This window comes from Nicotiana tabacum, chromosome 22 (genome assembly GCF_000715075.1).
Source record: "Nicotiana tabacum cultivar K326 chromosome 22, ASM71507v2, whole genome shotgun sequence".
Taxonomy (NCBI): Eukaryota; Viridiplantae; Streptophyta; class Magnoliopsida; order Solanales; family Solanaceae; genus Nicotiana; species Nicotiana tabacum.
The window spans coordinates 107,873,828-107,895,798 of NC_134101.1; the positions used below are offsets into that span (position 1 = coordinate 107,873,828).

Genomic DNA, 21,971 nt, shown 5'->3' on the forward strand with positions numbered 1-21,971 from the left:
ACGGTGACCATTTCGATTGACATGCACTCATGTGATAGGTGTTAAGGTATGCTCTTATGTTACAAGACAGTGAGAAGCTCTCATGATGATACTTGAAAAAGAGTAGAGTGACTGTTCATACCATAGAAGCCATATACACCAGTGAGTAAAAGAGTGACTCGAGAAGGATCGCAACACTGGAATGCTTTACATGGAACTTGACACCACATAGGTAAACTTTACGACGGAGTATGCATAGGCACAAATGAGCATATATTGTCCATTTAAATAGAAAGATCCTGTAAGAAATTTATCAGGTATAGTCCCTTGTTGAGAATTTAGTAAAGTAAGTGAAAAGTGTTAATCCTAGAGTTATAACTCAATTCAAGGACATCATTATAGAACTTAATTCCACAAGAGTATGTAAATAAGAGAATTTGTGATAGAGTGGATTCACGAATAATACGTCTTGTTCACGGAGTAGGTACATGCAATGTTTTGTGACTCAACATCTTATTACGACCATGTTCATGAGAACTCTTCAATATGGGTGCACATATACAAAAGGGAAATCGTGCGGTGTTCATAATGATATAGCAAGGAGTGACTTACTTGGTAACTTTATATTAGTGGGGCAGTGCCTTAACTGATGCACCTTGACTCCACACTTGTAACATACATTGGTAACATACTGATATACTACATGATCCGGTGGTGTAGTGACATTAATAGGAACAAGGGTACTCCCCTCAGCAACAAGTTCTACCAATCCCTCCATGGCTCGATACATATTTCTAACAAACTTTTGGGCAATCTCCCTCAGATTCAATGGTAGGGTCACTCCCTCCTTATTGCTTCAAACTCGTGGATTATGGTTTCAAGATTACTCATCTTGAGAGTAAGATATAGCAAGGAAATTATCTCCCTATCTTGGGTTCTACTGCACGATCTGGAGTACCAAAGAAAGGTGAAATTCCTAAATGTCCAAATAGCCTCCAACTTATAGATGTGGTCGACAACACACCGATAAGAAGGACTCTACTAGACACGGCTCCAAGACATCCTAGGACACTTTAAAACATTAGGCTCTGATACCAAGTTTGTCACGCCCCAAAAATCGAGGAGCGCGACCGGCGCTCAACCGAGTAAACCCGACTGAGCAAGCCTATTAGGTTTCATTATACCCAAACTAATTCATGAATAAATACGAGATGGACTCCATTAATCATACTTCGTAAGTATTTCATTAACAACTTCCATTTTATTTCCATTAGCAGCTTAATTCATAATTATCAAAATATTACAAGTTTATAAATCTTTGCCAAATATAAAGATTTCTAACTCAATTCTCCATTATCAAACACCACCTACAACCTGTCTACGGAGCCTCTAAATACAACTGAAGAGTAATATGGAAATACCGGCAACAAGGCTCCGGCTATACCTCAAAATACAAAGTACATGATAAGCAATTAATACAGGACCCCGAAATGAAGTGGGGCTCACCATGTCAGCTGAAAGGAATATGCGTCACTAGCTGCGAGCACCACTGCCTACTATGGAACCACCTACATCCATTTAAAGACGTAGCGCCCTCGGCAAAAGGGACGTTAGTGCCATCGAATAGCACTAGTATGTATAACTAAACACCATCTCATTAGAAAGAACAACCATACAAGAACAAAGAAATCATAAGGATTCAACAAAAGCTTTAAACAATCACCACATCATCAAATAAAAGGAATCACATAGCTTTCACATAATTTCCATAGCTTTAGTTTGGGGCATTTAATACTGTTCATCATCATTCACAATACCACCACTTTCTTGAGCGGAGTCCGATCACGACCCGATCGGCTAGGTTGCCTCATTTGAGACATGTACCTTAATCACAATCTCATTCTCACTTTCCGAAATTCAATATCAGTACAATACTATCATGTGTGCGGCATGGCGTCCGATCACAGCCCGATCGGCTAGGCCGCCTTACCAAGGTGTTGTTACTTTCTCATTAATCATCTTATTTCAATCTTTATTTCATATATATAAATTCATAGGCACTTAGGTTCACAATTATCACATCATACTTGGTATTAGGCCACATTTCATAACTCACATTCCACATCACTTTCACTTTCAACATCAAACTTGTAATTTAAGATAATAGGCACATACAAGAGCATTCAAGTTATAAGCATAGAGAGGAATTCTCATGATTCGTCATAATAATCATAATTTAAACTTGACTTGAAATCTAGGCAATTTTGCATATAGTTCACATTCTTCATATATCCCCAATTTACCAAGAATAGCACATTGAACACATTGAGACACGCCTTTCACATATATTCTTGCAACACCAAATCCTTTGAAATAACAAATACTACATAAATCAAATTCCGAACTTACAACATATGCGGGAACACCATGGGAGCTCAATTTCTAAGAAGAGGGGGTTTTAGCCATACGTACCTTGTTTAAGCTTTTCTTAAGTTTCTACAATCCACTAACACCTCTAGCAATAACAATCTATAAGGAGAAAGCAAAATCAATTAATAATTTAGAAATATTTCTCATGGTATAACTCTCTTAGGAATTTCATCAAACACATAATCATGTGAAATAGACTACAAGGTTCTACAATGGAAATTCCTTCTTCCCTCATCCAATTTCATCAAGAACTACCCAAAATAGTTTATTAATCCCACATACTATAGCTTAGTGGCACATGCATGGCCTATTTCTAACCCCACAATATATTTTTGAACTCATAATCTCATATATTAAATATTAGAAGTAGGACTTACCCGGAAGATAGTGAGATAGAGATTAGCATGCTTGATTCTTGAGGGTTTGTGCAAGATTGATGATTAGGAGGCTAGGTTCCCTCTTTCTCTCTCTAAAATGCTCTCACATCTCTCTAGATTTAGTGTAAAATGGTCCCAAATGAAGCCCCAAAGCTTATTTATCAAAGTGGGTCCGGATATGAAAATTTCCAAAAATGACCCCTGAAGTCAAATATGTGGTGCAATTATGCTATAGCATAATCGAAATGTGGGCAGCATTCTTGCAGCATAATCATTGTGCGATAGAATAATCGACAGCATAATCGATTATGCTGCAGCATAATCAACATGCGACAGCATAACGTTTTTCCCGACACCGCTTCATTATGCGACGCATATGCGGTCCGCATAGTCGCTTTGCAATCGCAAAATTGGTCTCAAATCCAGCCTTTGGTAATTTGATCATAACATTGTGTAGGAATGTCCAAATGACAAACGGTTTGAATCGTTAGAAACTAGACTCGAAGAACTTTAATTTAATAGGTTGTTCACCACATAAAACCTTATGTACATTTATATATTCTCGTCCAAAGTGTGGACTTGTGCGAACTCATTTGGAATTTTAGCCTAGTATGAAATTTTTCAATTTGACTTAGACTTAGGCCTCCCATTAGGCCCCACATTATACATTATAAGACTTATACACTTATTTACCAAATCCAATTGATTCCCATCATGTTAATAGCACATAAAATATTATAATTAGCCTACCTGGCACCACGAAATCCTAAATTACTTGGTGAACTTTTCGGGGCCTTACATTTCCCTTTTCCATTTGTATTTGATACTAACTTATTGTAGATGTTCGATCGAGGTGGCGAAGAGACTTTTTAACACGAATATCTTAGGTTTTAAAGCACATGTTGTACTCTTTTTCCCTTAGTCCGGTTTTTATCCCAAATGGGTTTTTCCGGTGAGGTTTTTAACGAGGCAACAATTATGTGCTACCTTAGAAAAATTCAACAGTATCAAAGACTTCTTTTCAATCAACCTCGAATACTGGGGGGCATAACCCTCGGAGGTTATATTTTCGAGAAAAATACTGCATGTCAAAGGGTCTTGATAGGAAAACCTTGTAATGGGCCAAATGGTCGAGTGAACCGTGCCCATATAGATTAGTCGAACCCCGATGGCAAAACATGTACACATGTATCGATTACTCAAAGAAACATTATTTCTATAACAAATGTTTGTGTCTCAAAGAAATTTGCTACTATACGAGCTCCATACTTGTGATTTTTGTGAGAAATGGCTCAAAGGCCAAAACGCAAATACACCTCGAACACTCGGGGACTGTCATCGACAGTCAACACATTTGAGTTATCTAAAATCTGATTCATAAGACCTCAAAGAGGCACCCCTCGACACATAGGCCAAGGCCATTGTACTCGGGGACTGAAATTTCGAACAAGTTCAAAATGTTTTCGGGAGATAAGTCCAAAAAGCATACCCGAAGGCTACAGCCATACTAAAGGCTATGGCCGAAATAACACGGCTCGGAGACTTCTGAATCCCGCAATAAACAACAGGCCTTCAAATACTTCGAAAAAACCGGTTAAAAGGTTGTCCCCGGCAAAACGATTAAAACGGGGGCTTCGATAAAATCAGCCCTCAAAATATATTAGGAGGTATCAAATTACCTTAACACAAACGTGCTAAGGGACAAAAAGCAAAGGGGTCTCAACTCAAAAAACCCAATAGGTAAAAAACACATGTTAAGGCATAAAGAAATTTTACTAAGTCTTTTAAGCCAAAAAGGGGGAATTAATAGTCATCTTTTAGAGGTCATAGAGGACCGATATAAAAAAGCCTAAGGGCCAATACACTTAGGGTTCGAGACCTTATTCTCACCCGATCCTAACCCAAGTGTTCGATTATCCCGAGCCAAAATAAAACCATAACTTGATTATGGCTCGGGGACTCACCATTATCCGGCACAAGCCTTTAAATGTCTATGCCCCAAAGTTCGAACCTTATTCGAACTAGACCATGGCAACTTCAAGGAAGCCGTCTGAGACAAATTCTTGAACATGTCGTTTAAAGTATGAAACTATGCAAAATTCTACAAGGCAAGAAACATGGTCACAAAAATTGAGAAGACATTCAAGGAAATTTTTCTTTTATATATCTGAAAAAAGATATGTACAAGAGACCGACAAGAGATCTTACAAAAAGAAAAAGAAACATCCTAGTTATGCCCGGGGCTGGTTTCTCCCTCGGGAGCAGCTTCCTCTCCAGGACCCTCTTCATTGTCATACCTGCCTTGACTGCCTTCATCATAATTGTCGGAGGAGAAGGAGATGAGGAATCTGGCATCATTTTCAAGCGTCTTTGCTTGAGCTATCTCTTCAGTGAGGCCGAAACCTCGAGCATGGATTTCCTCGAGGGTCTCCCTCCGAGATTGGCACTTGTCCAAATCATTACTCTGTTTCTCTCGATCAGAGGCTTCCTTTAGCTCCGTTTGAGCAGCCTCAGCATCTCTCAAGTATACGACAATGGTTTTATCGGTCGTGATCTTCGTCTTCTCAATCTCAGCCTCGGGTTCAGCAAGTTTTACCTCGAGCTCGTCTATCCTTTTGGCTTGGGCTGAATTTTTCTCTTTAGCACTCCGGAGCTGGGTCTCAGCAGATGCCAGTTTGGCTAGAGCAGCCTCTTTCTCCGTAGCAAGGCAGTCCATATTTTCCTTCCACCAGTTGCAGTCGGCCTTAACCTGATCGACCTCCCCTCGAAGCAGCCGGATAATCTCCAGTTTTTGCTGAAGCTGAGACACTGAAGTGTTAGCATCCACAGTTGGGTCGAGTAGACCATACTCTTTCAAAATGACAGTTACCTGTTTGTCTAGCTCGGCCTCACTTTTACGAGCCTTGGCCAAGTCTGCCCGAAGGTCCTTGAGCTCCTCATCCTTTTGACTGCAAAGGAGCTTCAGGGATTTCCCTTCATCTGAGGTCTTCTGGAGCTCGGCTTCACATTGGCTCAGGTCGGCCCTAAACCTGGTAAAGGCCTACACAGAAAAAGAGATATTAGTTAGGATAAGGGGAGAAGAAGAAATTGCAACGATAAGAATTAATGCTTACTTGAGAGAAAAGGCGTTGAGCCTCTTCGAAGAGAGTAGATGCATCGTTGAGATCGGCGGCATCATCGACCCTAGTAAAGCAATCCTGGAAAGGATCTTCTTCACCGGGGACTCCGCTTAAATCAGGCATTTGTAGAGCTCGGGTTTCCCTTATGGCCTCCTCGGAATAAGCCGGTAGAGGGGGAGAGTGATATATTGTCATGGCCTCGAGCAAATCGCTCGGGGCGCTCTGTTCAGCCCTGGGGATTTCGGAACCTATCCCCTTTGTATGCTTGTTGAAGGCCGAGGAACAATCTCGACAACAAGAGATTTGGGGGCTTTGCCCGCGTCTTTCTCCAGAGCTTCCTCACTACGAGGTAGGGTCTCCAGTTCGGAGGGCTTGACAGCTTCAACTGGCTTCCTGGCTCGGGTCACCAGCGCTGATTCTTCTCCATCGTCTTCTTCTTCATCATTCAGCTGGTGGACTAAGTCTATGTCCACGTGAATGAGATTCCTCATGTGTCTTCGAGTAGGACCCCTTCTATCTTGGGGGTCTTCGGGCTTCAAAACCCTTTATCTTTTATTATCTTTCCCCGATTTCGGAATCAGGGACTCGATCTCTTCCCCGGGCAGGGCTGGCCTCATTTTAGAGACATCTCCAATGCCTACATGAATGAAAATTAGGTATGAGTGAAGTAACGTCTCCAGTAAAGGGGAAAGCATCAAAAACTTGCGAGAATAACTTACTGTGGTGTTTGGCTTCCCATCTACCCCTCGCCAAGTCACGCCATCAGCGCTCGTCAAACAAGGAGGTCGTAGCTAGTTTCCAGACCCAGTCTTCAAGGTCAGCGACCGCATGGGTCATCCAAGAAACCTCTGCAAAAAGGTTAAGGCATCACACAATGCGAAAATGGAATACAAATGGCTACTGGGAAAAAACCTTCACTTACGATCGGGGTTCCACTTCTCTGGGAACGGCATTTTCTCCACTAGGATGACGTCACAGGTCCTCACTCGTACAAACTGGATCATCTAGCCTTGGTCATTATCCTCGTCATTACTAGCAAAGAAGGCATTGGTTGACCAGGGTTGGAGCTTGATCAACCCTTGGAAAAGTTGAGGCTGATACAATCAGATAAGGTGATTAAGGGTGAACTCTAGCCCCTCGGCTATGCTGGAGAAATAGCGAAGCATGATCACTATATGCCAGAAAGAAGGGTGGATCTGGCTGAGGGTGACCTGATACCTCTTGCAGAAGTCGATCACGATTGGATCGATGGGACCCAATGTGAAGGGGTAAGTGTAAACACTTAAGAACCCCTCCACATGAGTAGCGATACTCTCCTCGGGGGCGAGGATCTGTACCATAACCTCGTCCCCCCAGCCACAGTCCTTCTTCATGGCCTTGAGGTGCTTCTCCATTATCGAGCAAATATACCTCAATACATGCTCGCATCGGCTAGGAATCGCATGGGGATTTTCAACTTTGAAGCCTTTCTTTATGACATAAGGGCCGGGAATAATCTCGTGAAGGGCCGGCGCTTGATCACCGGCCGGCCGGGAAGAGGAGGAGGAAGCTTTATCCTTTTGAGGAACTATTTTGGAGGTTTTCGCCATTGATTTGGGTTAGAAGAAGCGGAAATAGGTGGAGCTTTATATCTTTCGGCACTAAAAGGGTGGGAGTAACAGGTAATGAGAGAGAAAGATAAGGAGGGAGAGAGATACGGGAAGTTTGAAGTTGGTTTGAAGATGGAAGTAAAGTTTTCGATTCGAATTTGAGCCTTGTATTTATAGGCAAGCGGTGATGGTTCGACGAAGCCAGTGGTCGATCACCACTGGCAAAGCATTTAATGTTTTGGGGAAGCAAACCAATGGGACGTTTCTATCACTTCGAGCGCCTACATCACGGGGATGATGTCATTATCAGGGACTCCAAAATATCAAGGCTGAAGTCGCTTCTTATCATTTTATTCTAAGAAACGCGGGGACTATCTGTATACGGTCGAAATCAGGTGTGCCCGATTTAGTAGGCTTGAGGGGTCACTTCGAGAATAAGTTCAAAATGGACCGGGCTCGAGCCCGATGGCGGAGTACAAGACTCGAAGATCGAAGTGCTCGATGAACACCGAGGCCAAGTATGACCAACCTCGAGATAATACCGTTATGGTTTTATAACAGAAAGAGCAAGATTCCCGCGATGGCCCTAAGATCACGGCGTGAATTCCGGAATGAATTTGTACTAGGCGGTTAGACAGCTATCCAATAAGATTTCCTACTAAAAATAGAAATGTACTTTATTTAGGACTCCCCTATTATATAAAGGGGAGCTCATTCATTTGTTACATCACCAATCATTGACAAGAGAATATACATACATTACTTTCTTGCTTATTGTTCATCTGAATTGCATTATTATTTTATTGTTCTTACTGACCTACCTCGAGGTTGCCATAGCTCGAGGTCGAGACTTGCTTGCACACTGGTTTGACTTACTTTACTCTTTAATTTATACATTTGATTCCTTGTTTATTAATTGGTAGTGGATTAAATCACATATTTTAAAACCAATACAAATTTTAATTTTTACTCGGATTTTAGGGTAAATAATATAACGCCCTTTTTGCACAACTATAGCAGATAAAACTATCCTATTATACATGTACATAGTAGTGTTTCACTTAAGTTTACCCGTTTGCCACGTGGACAGAAAATTGTCATGTTCTGCCCTTATATGCTTTCATCTTTTCTTTGTATAGTTACACGTCAAAGCAAATGAGATCATAAATAATTGAGAAAACTATCCTCTATAGCCCCTCAAAATTTTAATAACCCATATTTTTGCCTATTGACAGAATATACATGCATTACTTTGGTATAGTGACAGTCTATTATATATAAATTGTACAATGACAATCTATTTTGTATATTTTTGTATAGTGACAATCTATTTTGTACATATATATTTTGTATAGTGACAATCTATTTAGTATATTTTTTGTATAATGACAATCTATTTTTGTATATATTTTGTATAGTGATAGTCTATTTTGTATACTATATATAGTGAAGATTATGCATGAGATAAAAAAAATTAAAATTTCAAAAAGCAAAATACTTCAAAAATAATACTAAAATCTATTTGGAAGTTGGAAGGACGAAGGCAGCAACTGCAGCAGAAATGGACACAACAATTCACGTTTGAATTTCCAAAATTCCAACTCCCAAAACCCACCAAACAATGCCAGTCCTCTTTCTCCCTTCTTTCCCCCTCTCACTTCGATCGCGAATCCATTTTCCTTCCCCCTTTCTCCCAAACCCTTATTTCAAACCCCCCAAATCTTTATACATATATCAATTCAATTCAATCGACACACATATAGATATATAGAGCCAGGTTGAAAGAGAAAGAAAGGAAAATAGAGAGAGAGAGAGAGAAGGGTTGATGGTGGTGACTATAGAAGGACAAGATAGGGTTCTTGTTGCAGCTCAACACTGTGTTTCCGTAATAGTTGGGTCGGTAGCTAGCCTTTTAATTAATTTTGAGCTATAAAATGCATACTGCAATTTTGTGGCTAGCGGCTGATATTAGTTTCTAGCAACTGGCCATAAAAGAAGTTTTCCAATTTTTACAATATTGGGCCCATACTAGCATGGGCCATCACCGCCTAGTAAAATACAATTTCCTTCTACTCAATATAAAGGAAAACTTACACAAATGTCCCAAATAAGTCTCAACTTACCAACCTCTAGCCATTAGTCATAGACTTACCAAAACTAGCCAAACACATATATAAATTGAAAAACCAAATAAATAAGGTTCTTAATTTCTCTCAAAGAACCACATGCAAAATCACCTTCCATATTTTTAAGTGTGATTGACAACATTAGGTGAAGACGGAAAAGAAATTTCATGAATGAGGTAACAAATAAGGTGATGAAATACAAAAAAAAACTACAATATTCCAAAAATCTAAGCAAAAAAGGAAATTTTTCAATGGGTATAGTTGAAATTCATTGGAAACATATAGATAGGTCAATATACAAAATTTGAGGAAGATTGGAAGTGATTTCGACTTGTTTTGTATCAAAATTTGTAATTAAATCGAGTTCAAAAAATTCTTCTACGACACATGTATCACGCATATATCTCACACATAGGTATACATGGATATACATGTGATACACAATTGATACAAATATATATGATACACAGTATGATTACACATATCATTGTTTTTCATGTTCAGTTTTTACTTCGAATTTTCAGTTCAAACCACCCAATACTTTACCAAATCATCCCAAAACTGAGATTCAAGCTCCTTAAGATGTATTCAATCTATTATAATAACACCCACTCAAAAAACAAGCAAAAATTTAATATATTTTTTTACTACAAATAGCTAATTGGCTAATATTAGTAATATTTGGCTAATATTAGTAATATTTTATGAATTGGCCAATTTTTGTAATGAACTACTTATAAATGGATATAGCTGGTAATTTCTCAATTATAAATGGTTATACATTACCATTTCTAAGAACAACGGTTACTTTTATTACAAGTACTAGATGGATGTAGCTCGTGCCAGCACGGGCCCAATGAAACTTTTATCTGGGAGGTACTCCGAGAAGCACTTTGTCCTCTACATTTTTTGATTGCCTGCATCATAATAGCACAGGAAGAGATATGTGTACCAGCAGGATGCCCTAGAGATATATCCTAGGTAAATATAAGAAAATATCTAGTCATTGATAAGTACATAAAGGTTTCCTAGGAAATTTCATATTTTTCTGCCTTAGATCTGAGTCCATAAGAACTATTTCCCCTGATCCCCCCCCCCCCCCCAATCCATAAATAAGAATGATGAAGTCTAGTATACATTCTAACATTGAAAATAATCTCAAGCATTCTTATCCTAGATAGTGATATGGACATACTGTGTATAGTTAATTAAGATTACGTTGTCAATTTGTCAAATAAATGTGCTTCAGTCAGGTGCTCACTTCAATATTTTGGAACCATTTTGGTGTATAACTAATGAAATAATATAGGAAATCGGTATTGAAGTGAGTGTTCACTTCAAAAGTGGTTTAAGTCATCAAATGACAGTACTCTCCTTCGAGGCATACATTATTATGACAATACTCTCCTTCAAGACACACATTATTAATCTAGTCTTACTCGCTCTTACCTCCCTGCCTGTTTTCTTTTCTTTCTTTTTTGAGAATATCTGCCCTGCTGCCTCTGCTCTCGTTCAGGCCCCGGGAATCCCTTGCTTTTGGCTAAGGTCTTTATTTACCTTTTTTCATTCCGCCCCTCAAAACTATAAATTAACAAAAAGGACCAACCCATAATTAATGGTCATTGAGCAGTTCGTAAAGATATATAAATGATGTGTGTCATCATATTGATGCATACCTCATGCTATCTTCAGAGTCATTTGAAGAACAATCAAACTCTGCTTTGTTATCAGTGAGCAGATCTTATACAAACAATCAAGACGCATCCAACATCCAGGAAACATCCAAAATATAGCGCAAGAAAGAAACAAACATGGTAGAAAACTTACCAGACTTAACAAACACAGCTGAGGTAGAACATTATAGCAACAAAAATATAAAAAAATCATGAAAAATCAGAGAAGCCCAGAAAAATTGAAAAAATCACCCAGTGAAAGATGACACCTTTGATCTCTTGAAGTCGCAAAGCAAGAAGAAAATGGCAGAGAGCAGTGAAGGAGAGAGAAATAGATGAACTGGACAACAGTAAAGAGTCATATCTTAAATAACGAATCTACACGTTTTTTAATAAAATAAAAGTATAGTACGGGTGTTAATTCCCCAATGAAAAGTAAAATTCAAAAAGCAAAATATAAAGCATTTTGTATAGCCTAGGAGTCATCATTTTCTGGTGTAAGATATATTTTTTTTATATGAAGTATAATGTTGAGAGTAGCGTGACAGAAGAAATATTGAGGTTTAACATTGAAGAGGTTGACATACTTGCTAGAAGTATCTTCCTTTCACTAGAGAATTTCATCAAATACATTGACCGCATCAATGTTCTTCTGTTGTTTCTACTATCTTTTTTTTATCCTGGCAGATACTTGCTGAGGCAAGAATTTACAAAATCACAAAATCTAAAAACCTGTGAATCAACAATCTCTGGGGAAAATAGAATAAGACAATTACATGCTCAGCAAGAACATAACTCGACAACATACAATAAAAATTGAACCATTGGCACCATCAACAGAAAGACACCTAAAAAGCTTCGCCAAATCAACATAATAAATGTTGTTGAGAATATGAATACTCATTGTGTATGTACAGACCTTTAGTTGGTCCAAATACGTTAAGCAGGATGCTAACCACAACCAATGAAAGTTATTATTTATGTTCTAATTGTTCAAATCCCCACAACTTTGGAGCGAAGTGAGTTCAAATGCCAATGCAATTCCTAATTAATAAAGGAGACAAAAGAAAGTAGAAGTTAGTCACAGTAAAGGTGAAGTTGGTAAGAATTTTGATACATATACATATAGTCAGTGATCTTACTTTTAAGAGACAGTAAATGCTCCTCATTTGTCCGGAGTTGAGATTGACTGTGTTGCAACATAACTCCAATTCTTTCTGATTTTTCACAAAAGAATCAGTATGTAGAGTATTTTACAACAGTTAGGTGACAATGAATCTGATAGAAAAAGAAAGTTTAAAACAATCACCAAGTTTTTTAAGTACATCACCAAGCAAGTGTCCAAATGATATGAATACATGAGCTATAACACTGTTTTTTATTTTCTGTTAGTAACAGTTATTTTTTTTCATCATGGAGTACTTATAATATTCTAAAATATTAGCATGAAAGAACCTAATATTGTTGATGCCAGAAATGCATTTGGATTATCAAATAATATTGAAGCAAGAAAAAGAATGCAAGATAGATGAACAAAATGAGACAGAGATGGAATAGACTATACATACCATAGAAACAGTAAAATCAAATAGATACAACATTGATCTATTTGTTGCACATCAGAAAACTTTTCCATTTTTTAGAACATACAAAATTTAGCAAGGATTTGCAAGCAAATAAGTTAACTGCGCAAAAAAGTTGTTTCAACAAGAATCATTAAATGAACAATAAGCACACAGGGAAAGATAAAAATACCTCTGTAACAACATTAGAGTAACTTCTAGGACTATGCAAAACCTGAAGCCAACTTGCCATGAATTATGTGAGCATAGTATAGAACAGAAGTTGGGGCCATCCTCGGGAACTATTTATGCAAAAGCTTTTTGAATGATTTCATCATATACTATATTGTAAGTTGAATGATCATCATCACTATCTGTTGTAGGTGGTCGAATTAATAGTTTTACACAATTAGAACTTTTTTCTCTTGATAGCGCTACGTAGAGCTGACCGTGTGAAAAAACAGGTTCGCGTAAATAAACTCCCACGAAGTCCAACGTTTGACCTTGAGCTTTTTTTATTGTCATAGCAAAACATAATCTCAAAGGGAATTGTGTTCTTTTGAAAGGAATAGGCAATTTTTCATCTACTGATGATAATAATGGTATTCTAGGAATAAATACATGTGTATTCTTAAAGTTCCCAGTGGCAATTTTAGCACTTATAACATGTTTGCGAAGATCACAAGATATAAGTCATGTACCGTTGCATAAACCTTCACATGGATTTAAATTTTGTAACAACATAACAGGACAATTCTTTTTCAAGGTTAATTTATGGGGAGGTAAACCAGCAGGATGTAAAGTATGCAAAAAATCTTCATATTGACTTTGATCGTTTGCTTCAATAGTCTCATCAAATGCAGCATATGTTTTAGGATCACCAGAAAATTGAGCTATGAGCAAATCATTTATTTCATCGACAAAGTCATTTTTGGTTGTCAGAATTACACGAGAAGTCATAGAAAATGCATCAAAAAAATATGTATGTAGATTTGGATAAGTAACTCTAAATAACAGATCTAATGATTGATTTCAGAAACGAAAGGGATAACAAAACAATCAGGGATTTCAATTTTGTCATGGCTATTTATTTTTTCTTGTCCATTTCCTATTCTCATCAAATATTCGCAAAACGTAGGATCTATTTTTGCATGCATATTCTCTGATAATTGTAGTTTTTCGAGTCGATTCCAAATTTCAGAATATAATAAGTTTTATTGAATAAAATCTTCTTTTTTCCACTCCTAACAACTGGGAGAGTTTGTCTAAAATCGCCATCGAAAATGACCACTTTTCCTCCAAATAGAGCATTTGTATCCATTAAATCCTTCATCAGAATATCAAAAGTTTCTATCACTTTCTTTTTCGCCATAGATACTTCTCCCAGACAATTAGTTTTGCATCACGTATTAAAGTTGCAAGTGCGCTTTGCTTACTAATGTTGCAAGAATATTATTCATCGATATCAACAGAAAATTTAAAACGGGAGTGAGTAGTTCGTCCTCCTGGGAGGATTGAAGCTGCAACACCTGAACTTGCTTTTGCTAAAGCGACAAAACCTTTTGATTGTACAGTAGATAATAAAGCACGGTATAGAAAAGTTTTTCCAGTTCCTCCAGGTCTATCAATGAAAAATGCTCCTGATTTGTTAGAAAATATTCTATTAAGAATTGTGACATACGCTTTTCGTTGTTCGGTATTTAATTTTCTCTCTAGAAGCAAATCTTCCTCTCTAACAATGATGTTTCTTTCAAAATGACAGTCATTGGTTTCTTTCACAGTAGCTGAAGGTTTAATTTTCTCAGGAATCAGATTATATTCATTAATATCATGTCCCATCAAATGTAAAATATCATTGATATGATTTAAAGCCATAAAACGAATATCTTTAGCATTCATGTTAGGTAGAATCTTAAAATCTTCAGACATTGAATCTTCAAATTGTTTCCAAAGTTCTGTTGGATTAGCAGGATTACAGTACACTAATAATGCTGCAAACAAACGCCTTAAACAATATGGCATTTGATAATTTGTAGCTTCAGACATACATTCAACCAAGTTGTTATCATAGTGTAACAATCCTCTTTTTTCTATGGCCTCTCTAAATGTACTACAACATTTGTCGTCAACTTTACATAAGTCCTGATATGATTTTGGTCCTCTAACGTTCATGAGTAATAATCTAAGATAATATCTTTCTCCTTCTGTTGGATGACATGTTACAACACGTCCAATTACAGTACGTTGTTTTCGACGTGTCCACATTTTTTCCTTAAATGACCATACAAAGTTCTCAGGAAATTCTTTATATAATAATAACAATTGCATAGCATCTTTATTTGTTATGTTCATAACAAAAAATTCAGTTAACATTGTTTTTCGAATCATTGGATTACTCAGTATTCTATGAACATTTTCAATACTTTTAAAAGAGACAAATTGTTGTCCTTCCAAATGTAATTGAAGGTGAAAAACACTTGGGTCATTTCACTTGTGGGAAAACCAAATAATCGCCATGCAGCTTCCGGAGGAGAAACTCATCTAGCAGATTGATATTCTTTTATTTCATCTATGTTTGTATCTGTATCATTATCATGTATATGAAATGCAATTTTATCGTGTCCTTTGCAAATATATTTATAAATATATTTCACTATTTTGATATTAGAACAAAATTCAACATTCATATGATAATTATACTTGCATAGCAAAAATGGATTATATGGAACAACCCAAGAATTATCCTGAAACTCACCTCTTACTTCTACAGCTTCTCCGGTTCTTCTCCTTTTCTTTATTGGATATGAATTCTTCCCTTTTGATGTTTGTTCAGCAAAATCTTTTGGATACTTGAATTTGCAGTTATTATTTTTCATGCAAATATTTGTAGGATTTAACTTTCCACAAGGACCATGCATCATATGTTTAATAACAAGTGAATAAAGATCGCGATCTTTTTTAGAATCAGGCAATTCTGCACAAACAAATTTATCATAGGATTCAGGAGTCAATAATTTGTGTTCATCAGCAAGTATAATAAGAAAATGAGCATGTGGAAGACCACGTTTTTGAAATTCTATAGTATACATGAATGCTGCAACGCTTCCAAAGATTTGTCTTTTTAATATATCCATCTTTAATTCTTCTACCTTTGCTCTAAAAACTCTACTAACTAAATCAGGTATGTTCTGTACTTCATCAGCCAGTGATAAATGTTCTTTTATTTTTGACCAAGCAGGATTACATGTCATTGTTATAAAGAAATCAGGCTTTCCAAAATATTGTACCAATGCGATAGCATCCATGTATCGCCGGCGCATGTCCCTTGATCACCCTATAAATGTAATAGGGAGAAATGTTTTCTTTCCAATTTTAGAGACTTCCTTTTCACCACATCTTAAAATATCAAGGAGTCCTTGCAAGACTTCAATTCTAAATAAATCTGGATTAAATGAGAAGAAGTCTAATCTTTGCGTTTCAAGCTTTATATATACATCTACTATAAATTGTTGGAATATTATCCCACAATGTAGCACTTCATTTGTTTCATTATCTCTTAGTTGAAATTTGTAACAATAATACTTTCGACAAGACACTGTATCTCTTTTTCGTTTTCTTTTTTGTAGTGATTTATCTTCCATATCAAGAAATCCATCAACTGAACACATATTTGATATACTGGGAAATTGTTCATGTTCACAGTAAGCTCTGCGTTTCGTCACATTTTTTGTCTGAACAATTTTTTTGATTCCACAATGCCATCCATTTTCACCGAAGGGAAATAATAATGGATACTACAACGGATCATAACATCCATAATAATAATGTACTAACCGAGCTCTATTACTGTGGGTATATATTCGAATATGTGGTGCAGATATGTCTCTAGGATTTTCTTCAAGCCATAATGCCGCAATCTCTGATGCACTGGGTAAGTTATATGTTCGTTGATCTAAGGTTGAGTGACATTTAAGAGCAATATAGAAATCAGATAATTGAGGAACATTTAAGAGAGATCTTAGGAAAATAGTATATGGATTTACCTTCAATATGTCCATCAACTTTTTCACTGTTGATTCATTAATTCTTGTCGAACAAGCCATCCTATTGGCTAGTACATTATCATGATCGTAGAAGTACAGCTGTAAATTCCTAGGTTTTTCATTGGAAGGAACTAAATCATCTATAAAATTATACATTTGTCCTTGGACTCTAAATGTGTAGATACCACAATTTCTTCTGGCTAGCTCTTTATCATACTTGACATCAAGTGAAGTAAATGCAAACATGTTATTGTATGTTCTAATATAAGTTCGAAAATTTTCAGATTCTTCAGTATTTCCGAAGTATAACTCCGATAATTCAGTTGGCATTTTATGAGATATCAACCTTATTGAACCACTATTACAACAAAGTCTTGGAGGTTCATATTCAAACTTTTTTGCATGACAAAATTGACAATTTGGGATCCTTTTAAGAGCAACATACTCACTTCGTTGCTCTTTAGTGACCAGGCACACCTTTTTGGCCCGCCTATGAGCTGAATATGTAAGAAGTGTCATTAGGAAAAAAGGAGCACCAAGGCATACGTATGGTGGACATTATTGTAACATTAAGTTTGTGCAAACCTTTGATTGGTATGGTGTTCAAGGTAACATGGCGCACGTTAGATGTACCCGATGTGGACCCTATTATACAAATAATCACAATTTACAGTAATGTATAAATAATATGTCATTCTGAAAAAAGTATAATTTGAATGTAGGTTTACCTGTTTCACGAATGATAGGGGGTCCAATGTACCCTTTCCTTTGTCTAAATTAGCAGATGATGTAGTCATACAAGCTTGATAGCTAGCAGCTGGTAAACAAAATAGCCAAAATGTTTAAAAGCGTACAACGAACCCTCAATAGATGCAAAATAGTGTGTAAAAGAGCACGTAGCATTTATGTCTTTTAGTTTATAGATACATATAAGATAAGCTATGATATTCAATCTCCAAGCAAAATAAGCATCGTTATATTAATAATATTCCCCCTATAAATATGAGTACAACAATATACAACCAAAAAAGTAGCGAAAAAGGTTCTCGTATGGTTACCTGTTTCACAAATGATAGGGGATTCAATATACCTTTGCCTTTTTCTAAATTATCCTGCGATGTAGCCATGCAAGCTTGATAGCTGACAACTGGTAAACAGAATAGCGAAGACGTTTAAAAGCGTACAGTGAAGCCTCTGTAGGTGCAAAATAGAGTGCAACAGACCACATAGTATTTGAGTATTTTAGTATATAGACACATATTAGGGCTGTGCACGGATCGGATCGGATCGGATTTAGCATATTTCAAATTTCGGATTCTGAAAAGGGCAATCCGAATCCGATCCGAATTAACATTGGATCGGATCGGATTTGAAACTTTGAATCGGATAAATTTTCGGATTGTCGGATCGGATTGTTAATTTTCAGAACTTGTTCGAAGTATATAAACAAATGTTGGGAATTACTTTCCAAATACAAATTGAGCAATCACTTTTCAAATACTTGTTTTAACTGTAAACTTCGAAATTAAGTACTTAACATTGTTACATGTAACTGAGTACACAACTAACTGAACTGAATGTTCAATTTACAGTACAAAATGATTTAAACTAAATGTTCAATTTACAGTACTGATTACTGAATGTTCAATTTACACTTTACAGTACACAACTGACTGAACTAAGTACTCATAAAAATTAATAATGCAACTGAGTTCAAAAATGCATAGTCCTAGTAACAATGTTCGAATTTAACAAAACAAAACAACAATCTGAAATTTACACAACTGGACAGTAAACCAAACTGAAGAGCCCAAAACAAAACACAATCAATTGTCTTTCAAACCAAATTTGCATAGCAAAATAAAACAAACCAAACTACTAAAGTCCCAACAGTTCTTTAAAATATTACACATAACAAAAGAGTTCCAAGTTTTGGGAAGCCGCAACAGTCAACACAAACCAGCAACTAGGCCAAATGTAGCTCTCAATCTCAGATTCTCAGTAGGACTGTGAGACAAGTTAAAAATCTGCAATTTCAAACAATACAAAGAGCATTTTCAGAGAAAGAGAAAAACAGCTCATGGTCCAGAAATACCTGTATAATACAAAGAGCTTGTATAATGAAATACATGAGACTGAGAGCAAGTGTATAATGAATCAATACAAAGAGCATTTTCAGAGCAAGTGTATAATGAAATACCTGAGCTTGTAGCCTTGTACAACAAATGGAAAATCACTATATGTCGACAATGCAAGGCTCTCTTCCCGTATTCATAAATTCTGTATAATAAGATAGTAACACAAGAAATTAGTTTAGAAGTAATCTAAATAAACATACAAATAAAGTATACATTAAACACAAGTAATAAGATAGGCTTACCAGCTTCAAGTTGTTCAAGATTATCTAAATCTTCTTCAATTTTAATCGAAGTTGTTGATTCATTACGAAGCCAATCTTGGACACACACAAGAGCTTGAACCAATCTAGGAGTCAATGAACTCCTAAATGGATCAAGTATGCGTCTGCCGGTGCCAAAGGCTGATTCTGAGGCAACACTAGAAATCGGAATGGCTAGCACATCACATGCCATCTCAGCAAGAGTGGGAAATCTAGGTGAGTTCAACTTCCACCATCCCAGAATGTTAAACTTTTCATGGTCTTCCTCAGCATCTTCACCCAAATATTTATCTAACTCCGTTTTAGAATCAACTCCGCCACATTTCTTATGCTTCTTTAAATCTAGCATGAATTTTGAGAGCAATGATGAAGAAGATGGAGAAGATGGACCAGAAGATGGAGAAGATGGAGAAGAAGAAGATGGACATGAACCAGAACCACCATTTTTCATTGCATACACATTAAACAAAGTATCCATGTATGTTTTCACATCCTCTTGTATTTTCAAACCTACTGTTTCTCCAAACATAGAACCAAGTGCAAATGAAAGAGTATTAAACTTATGGCGTGGATCAAGCACACATGAGATAAAAATCATTTTGTTCATCTTATGTGGATCCACCCAATACTTGTCAAATTTGTCTTTCATATTCTTTGCCATTTCTCTCAAGAAAGCATCTTCATTTTGCATCAACTCTTTCAAAGAAGAATCAACAACACATATTTCAAGAAAGTGCACATTAGACGTAATATAAAGTGTACCTGATACTTTCAAGGTGAGTTCATAAAAAATTTCCAGAAACTTCACAATACGTCTTACACTATCCCAATCACTACTTAAAAGTGGACCTGCAGGTTGTCCATCCTCACAAATGCAGTTAGAAATACATGACATCAAACCATAATCAATATCACAATACTTTGTAAAGGCTTCCTCATAAACTGTAGCAACCTTCAACATCAAATATGTGGAGTTCCACCTAGTAGGAACATCCAAGCACAATGATTTTTTAGAAGTTATCCTATCAAGATCACAACATTCTTTAAACTTTTTCCATCTTGCGGGAGATTGTTTAATGTACCTAACAGCTTGTCTTATTCGTTCAACAGACACACTCCCATCTCTCAACCCATCTTGAACAACTAGATTGATGATGTGAGCCATATATCTCACATGAACATGCTTACCTTCCATCAAGTTAGTGTTCCATCTAGTAAATTGCTTGGATAACTCTCTAACCATCACATCATTAGAACTCGCATTATCAACTGTCACAGTAAATACTTTATCCACTCCCCATTCAAGTAAACACTTTGCAATACCACTAGCTAAATCTTGACCTTTATGACTAGTAATTGGACAAAAATTCAATATCCTTTTATGTAATTTCCAATTATTGTCAATGTAATGGGCTGTAACACACATATAATTAATTCTTTGAATTGAAGTCCATGTGTCAGTAGTAATACATATTCTCTGTTTTGATTCTTTAAGAATAGACTTCAAAGCAAGTCTAGCTTCATGGTAAATCTCAAGACAATCCCTAGTCATAGTAGTACGAGATGGAATATGAAATAAAGGTTGAAGACTTCTAACAAAGTCTCTAAATCCATCTTTTTCAACAGAAATAAAAGGAAGTTCATCTTTAATAATCATACGAGCTAAAGCCCTCCTACATGCCTCTTGATCAAATTTCCAAGGGATAACTGAAACATCACCTGTTAGACCTTGCGGCTGAAAACCTAATGTTGTCTGGCTACCTTCTGCCTTGTAGGGATTGGTCGGACATTTGGGAATATGCAATAACAAATTGCTTGTGCCGCTATGCTTAGTATCAGCTACATATTCTTCTGAACAAAACTTGCACCTCGCTTTTTTCACACCCTCGGAATCAGTGAACTTGTTGAAGTAGCGCCAAGCCATTGATCTTTCTTTAACCATTTTTCTTTTCTTCGAACCAGGTTCAGATTCATTGTTATTGATTGTTGAATCTGAATCAGTTGAAGCATTACTTTCACCAACTGTTTCAACAATTTGAAGTTCATTCACTGTCTCTGTTTCGTTTTCCATCTACCAAAGGTCCAAAACAAACAAAAAAACCTAAATAAAATCAGAAATAGATGTTGTAATAAATCAGAATAGAAAATGAAAGAGATAAAAAACAGAACATAAAGACAAATTGATACATACATAAAATTTGAAAAAACAATATGAACTATGAAACAATAGTAACTAATAGTGAAGAAGAAGATTACTTTACTGGCTTGGGACTTCGAGAGAACTTGGAGTTCACTACTTCACTGGCTTGATAGTTGAGACTTCGAGACCGAGAGGAACCGCCGAAGCTAAGGCGAATCACTGAACTCTGAACTCTGAAGAAGAGAGGCGGAACCGCGGAACAGTATGAACTCTGAAGAAGAGAGGCGGAACCGTGGACTGGTCAGTGGTCACTATGAACTCTGAAGAAGAGAGGCGGAAGCCGCGGAACCGTGGTCACTGGTCAGTGGTGAACGAAGGAACAGCCCTAACTCCTAAGTGAAAGAGGCGGAAAAGAAGATTTAGGGTAGGAAATAGGAATAGTATTTAGGGTAGTATAGTACTATTAGTATAGTATACTAACTTAACCGGGTTAAGTTATTTAACCCTAAAATTTTAGGGTAGTATAGTATTTAAC

At 36.7% G+C, this 21,971-nt stretch overlaps 2 protein-coding genes and 1 long non-coding RNA gene across 3 annotated transcripts; all 3 read right to left on the reverse strand.

Annotated features, from left to right (window-relative positions):
* Positions 1-10,759: 10,759 nt before the first annotated feature.
* On the reverse strand, positions 10,760-12,606 carry LOC142176611 (uncharacterized). Its single transcript, XR_012705301.1, has 3 exons — positions 12,436-12,606; positions 11,297-12,337; positions 10,760-11,201 (listed from the first exon to the last, which is right to left on the reverse strand). It is a non-coding gene; the product is annotated as an uncharacterized LOC142176611 (long non-coding RNA).
* Positions 12,607-14,307: 1,701 nt separating this feature from the next.
* On the reverse strand, positions 14,308-15,120 carry LOC142176010 (uncharacterized). Its single transcript, XM_075243042.1, has one exon. The coding sequence runs from the start codon at positions 15,118-15,120 to the stop codon at positions 14,308-14,310; it is 813 nt and encodes a 270-aa protein (XP_075099143.1).
* Positions 15,121-15,392: 272 nt separating this feature from the next.
* LOC142176012 (uncharacterized) lies at positions 15,393-16,160 on the reverse strand. The gene has a single exon (XM_075243043.1). It carries the CDS (start codon positions 16,158-16,160, stop codon positions 15,393-15,395), a length of 768 nt encoding a protein of 255 aa, XP_075099144.1.
* Positions 16,161-21,971: the final 5,811 nt, after the last annotated feature.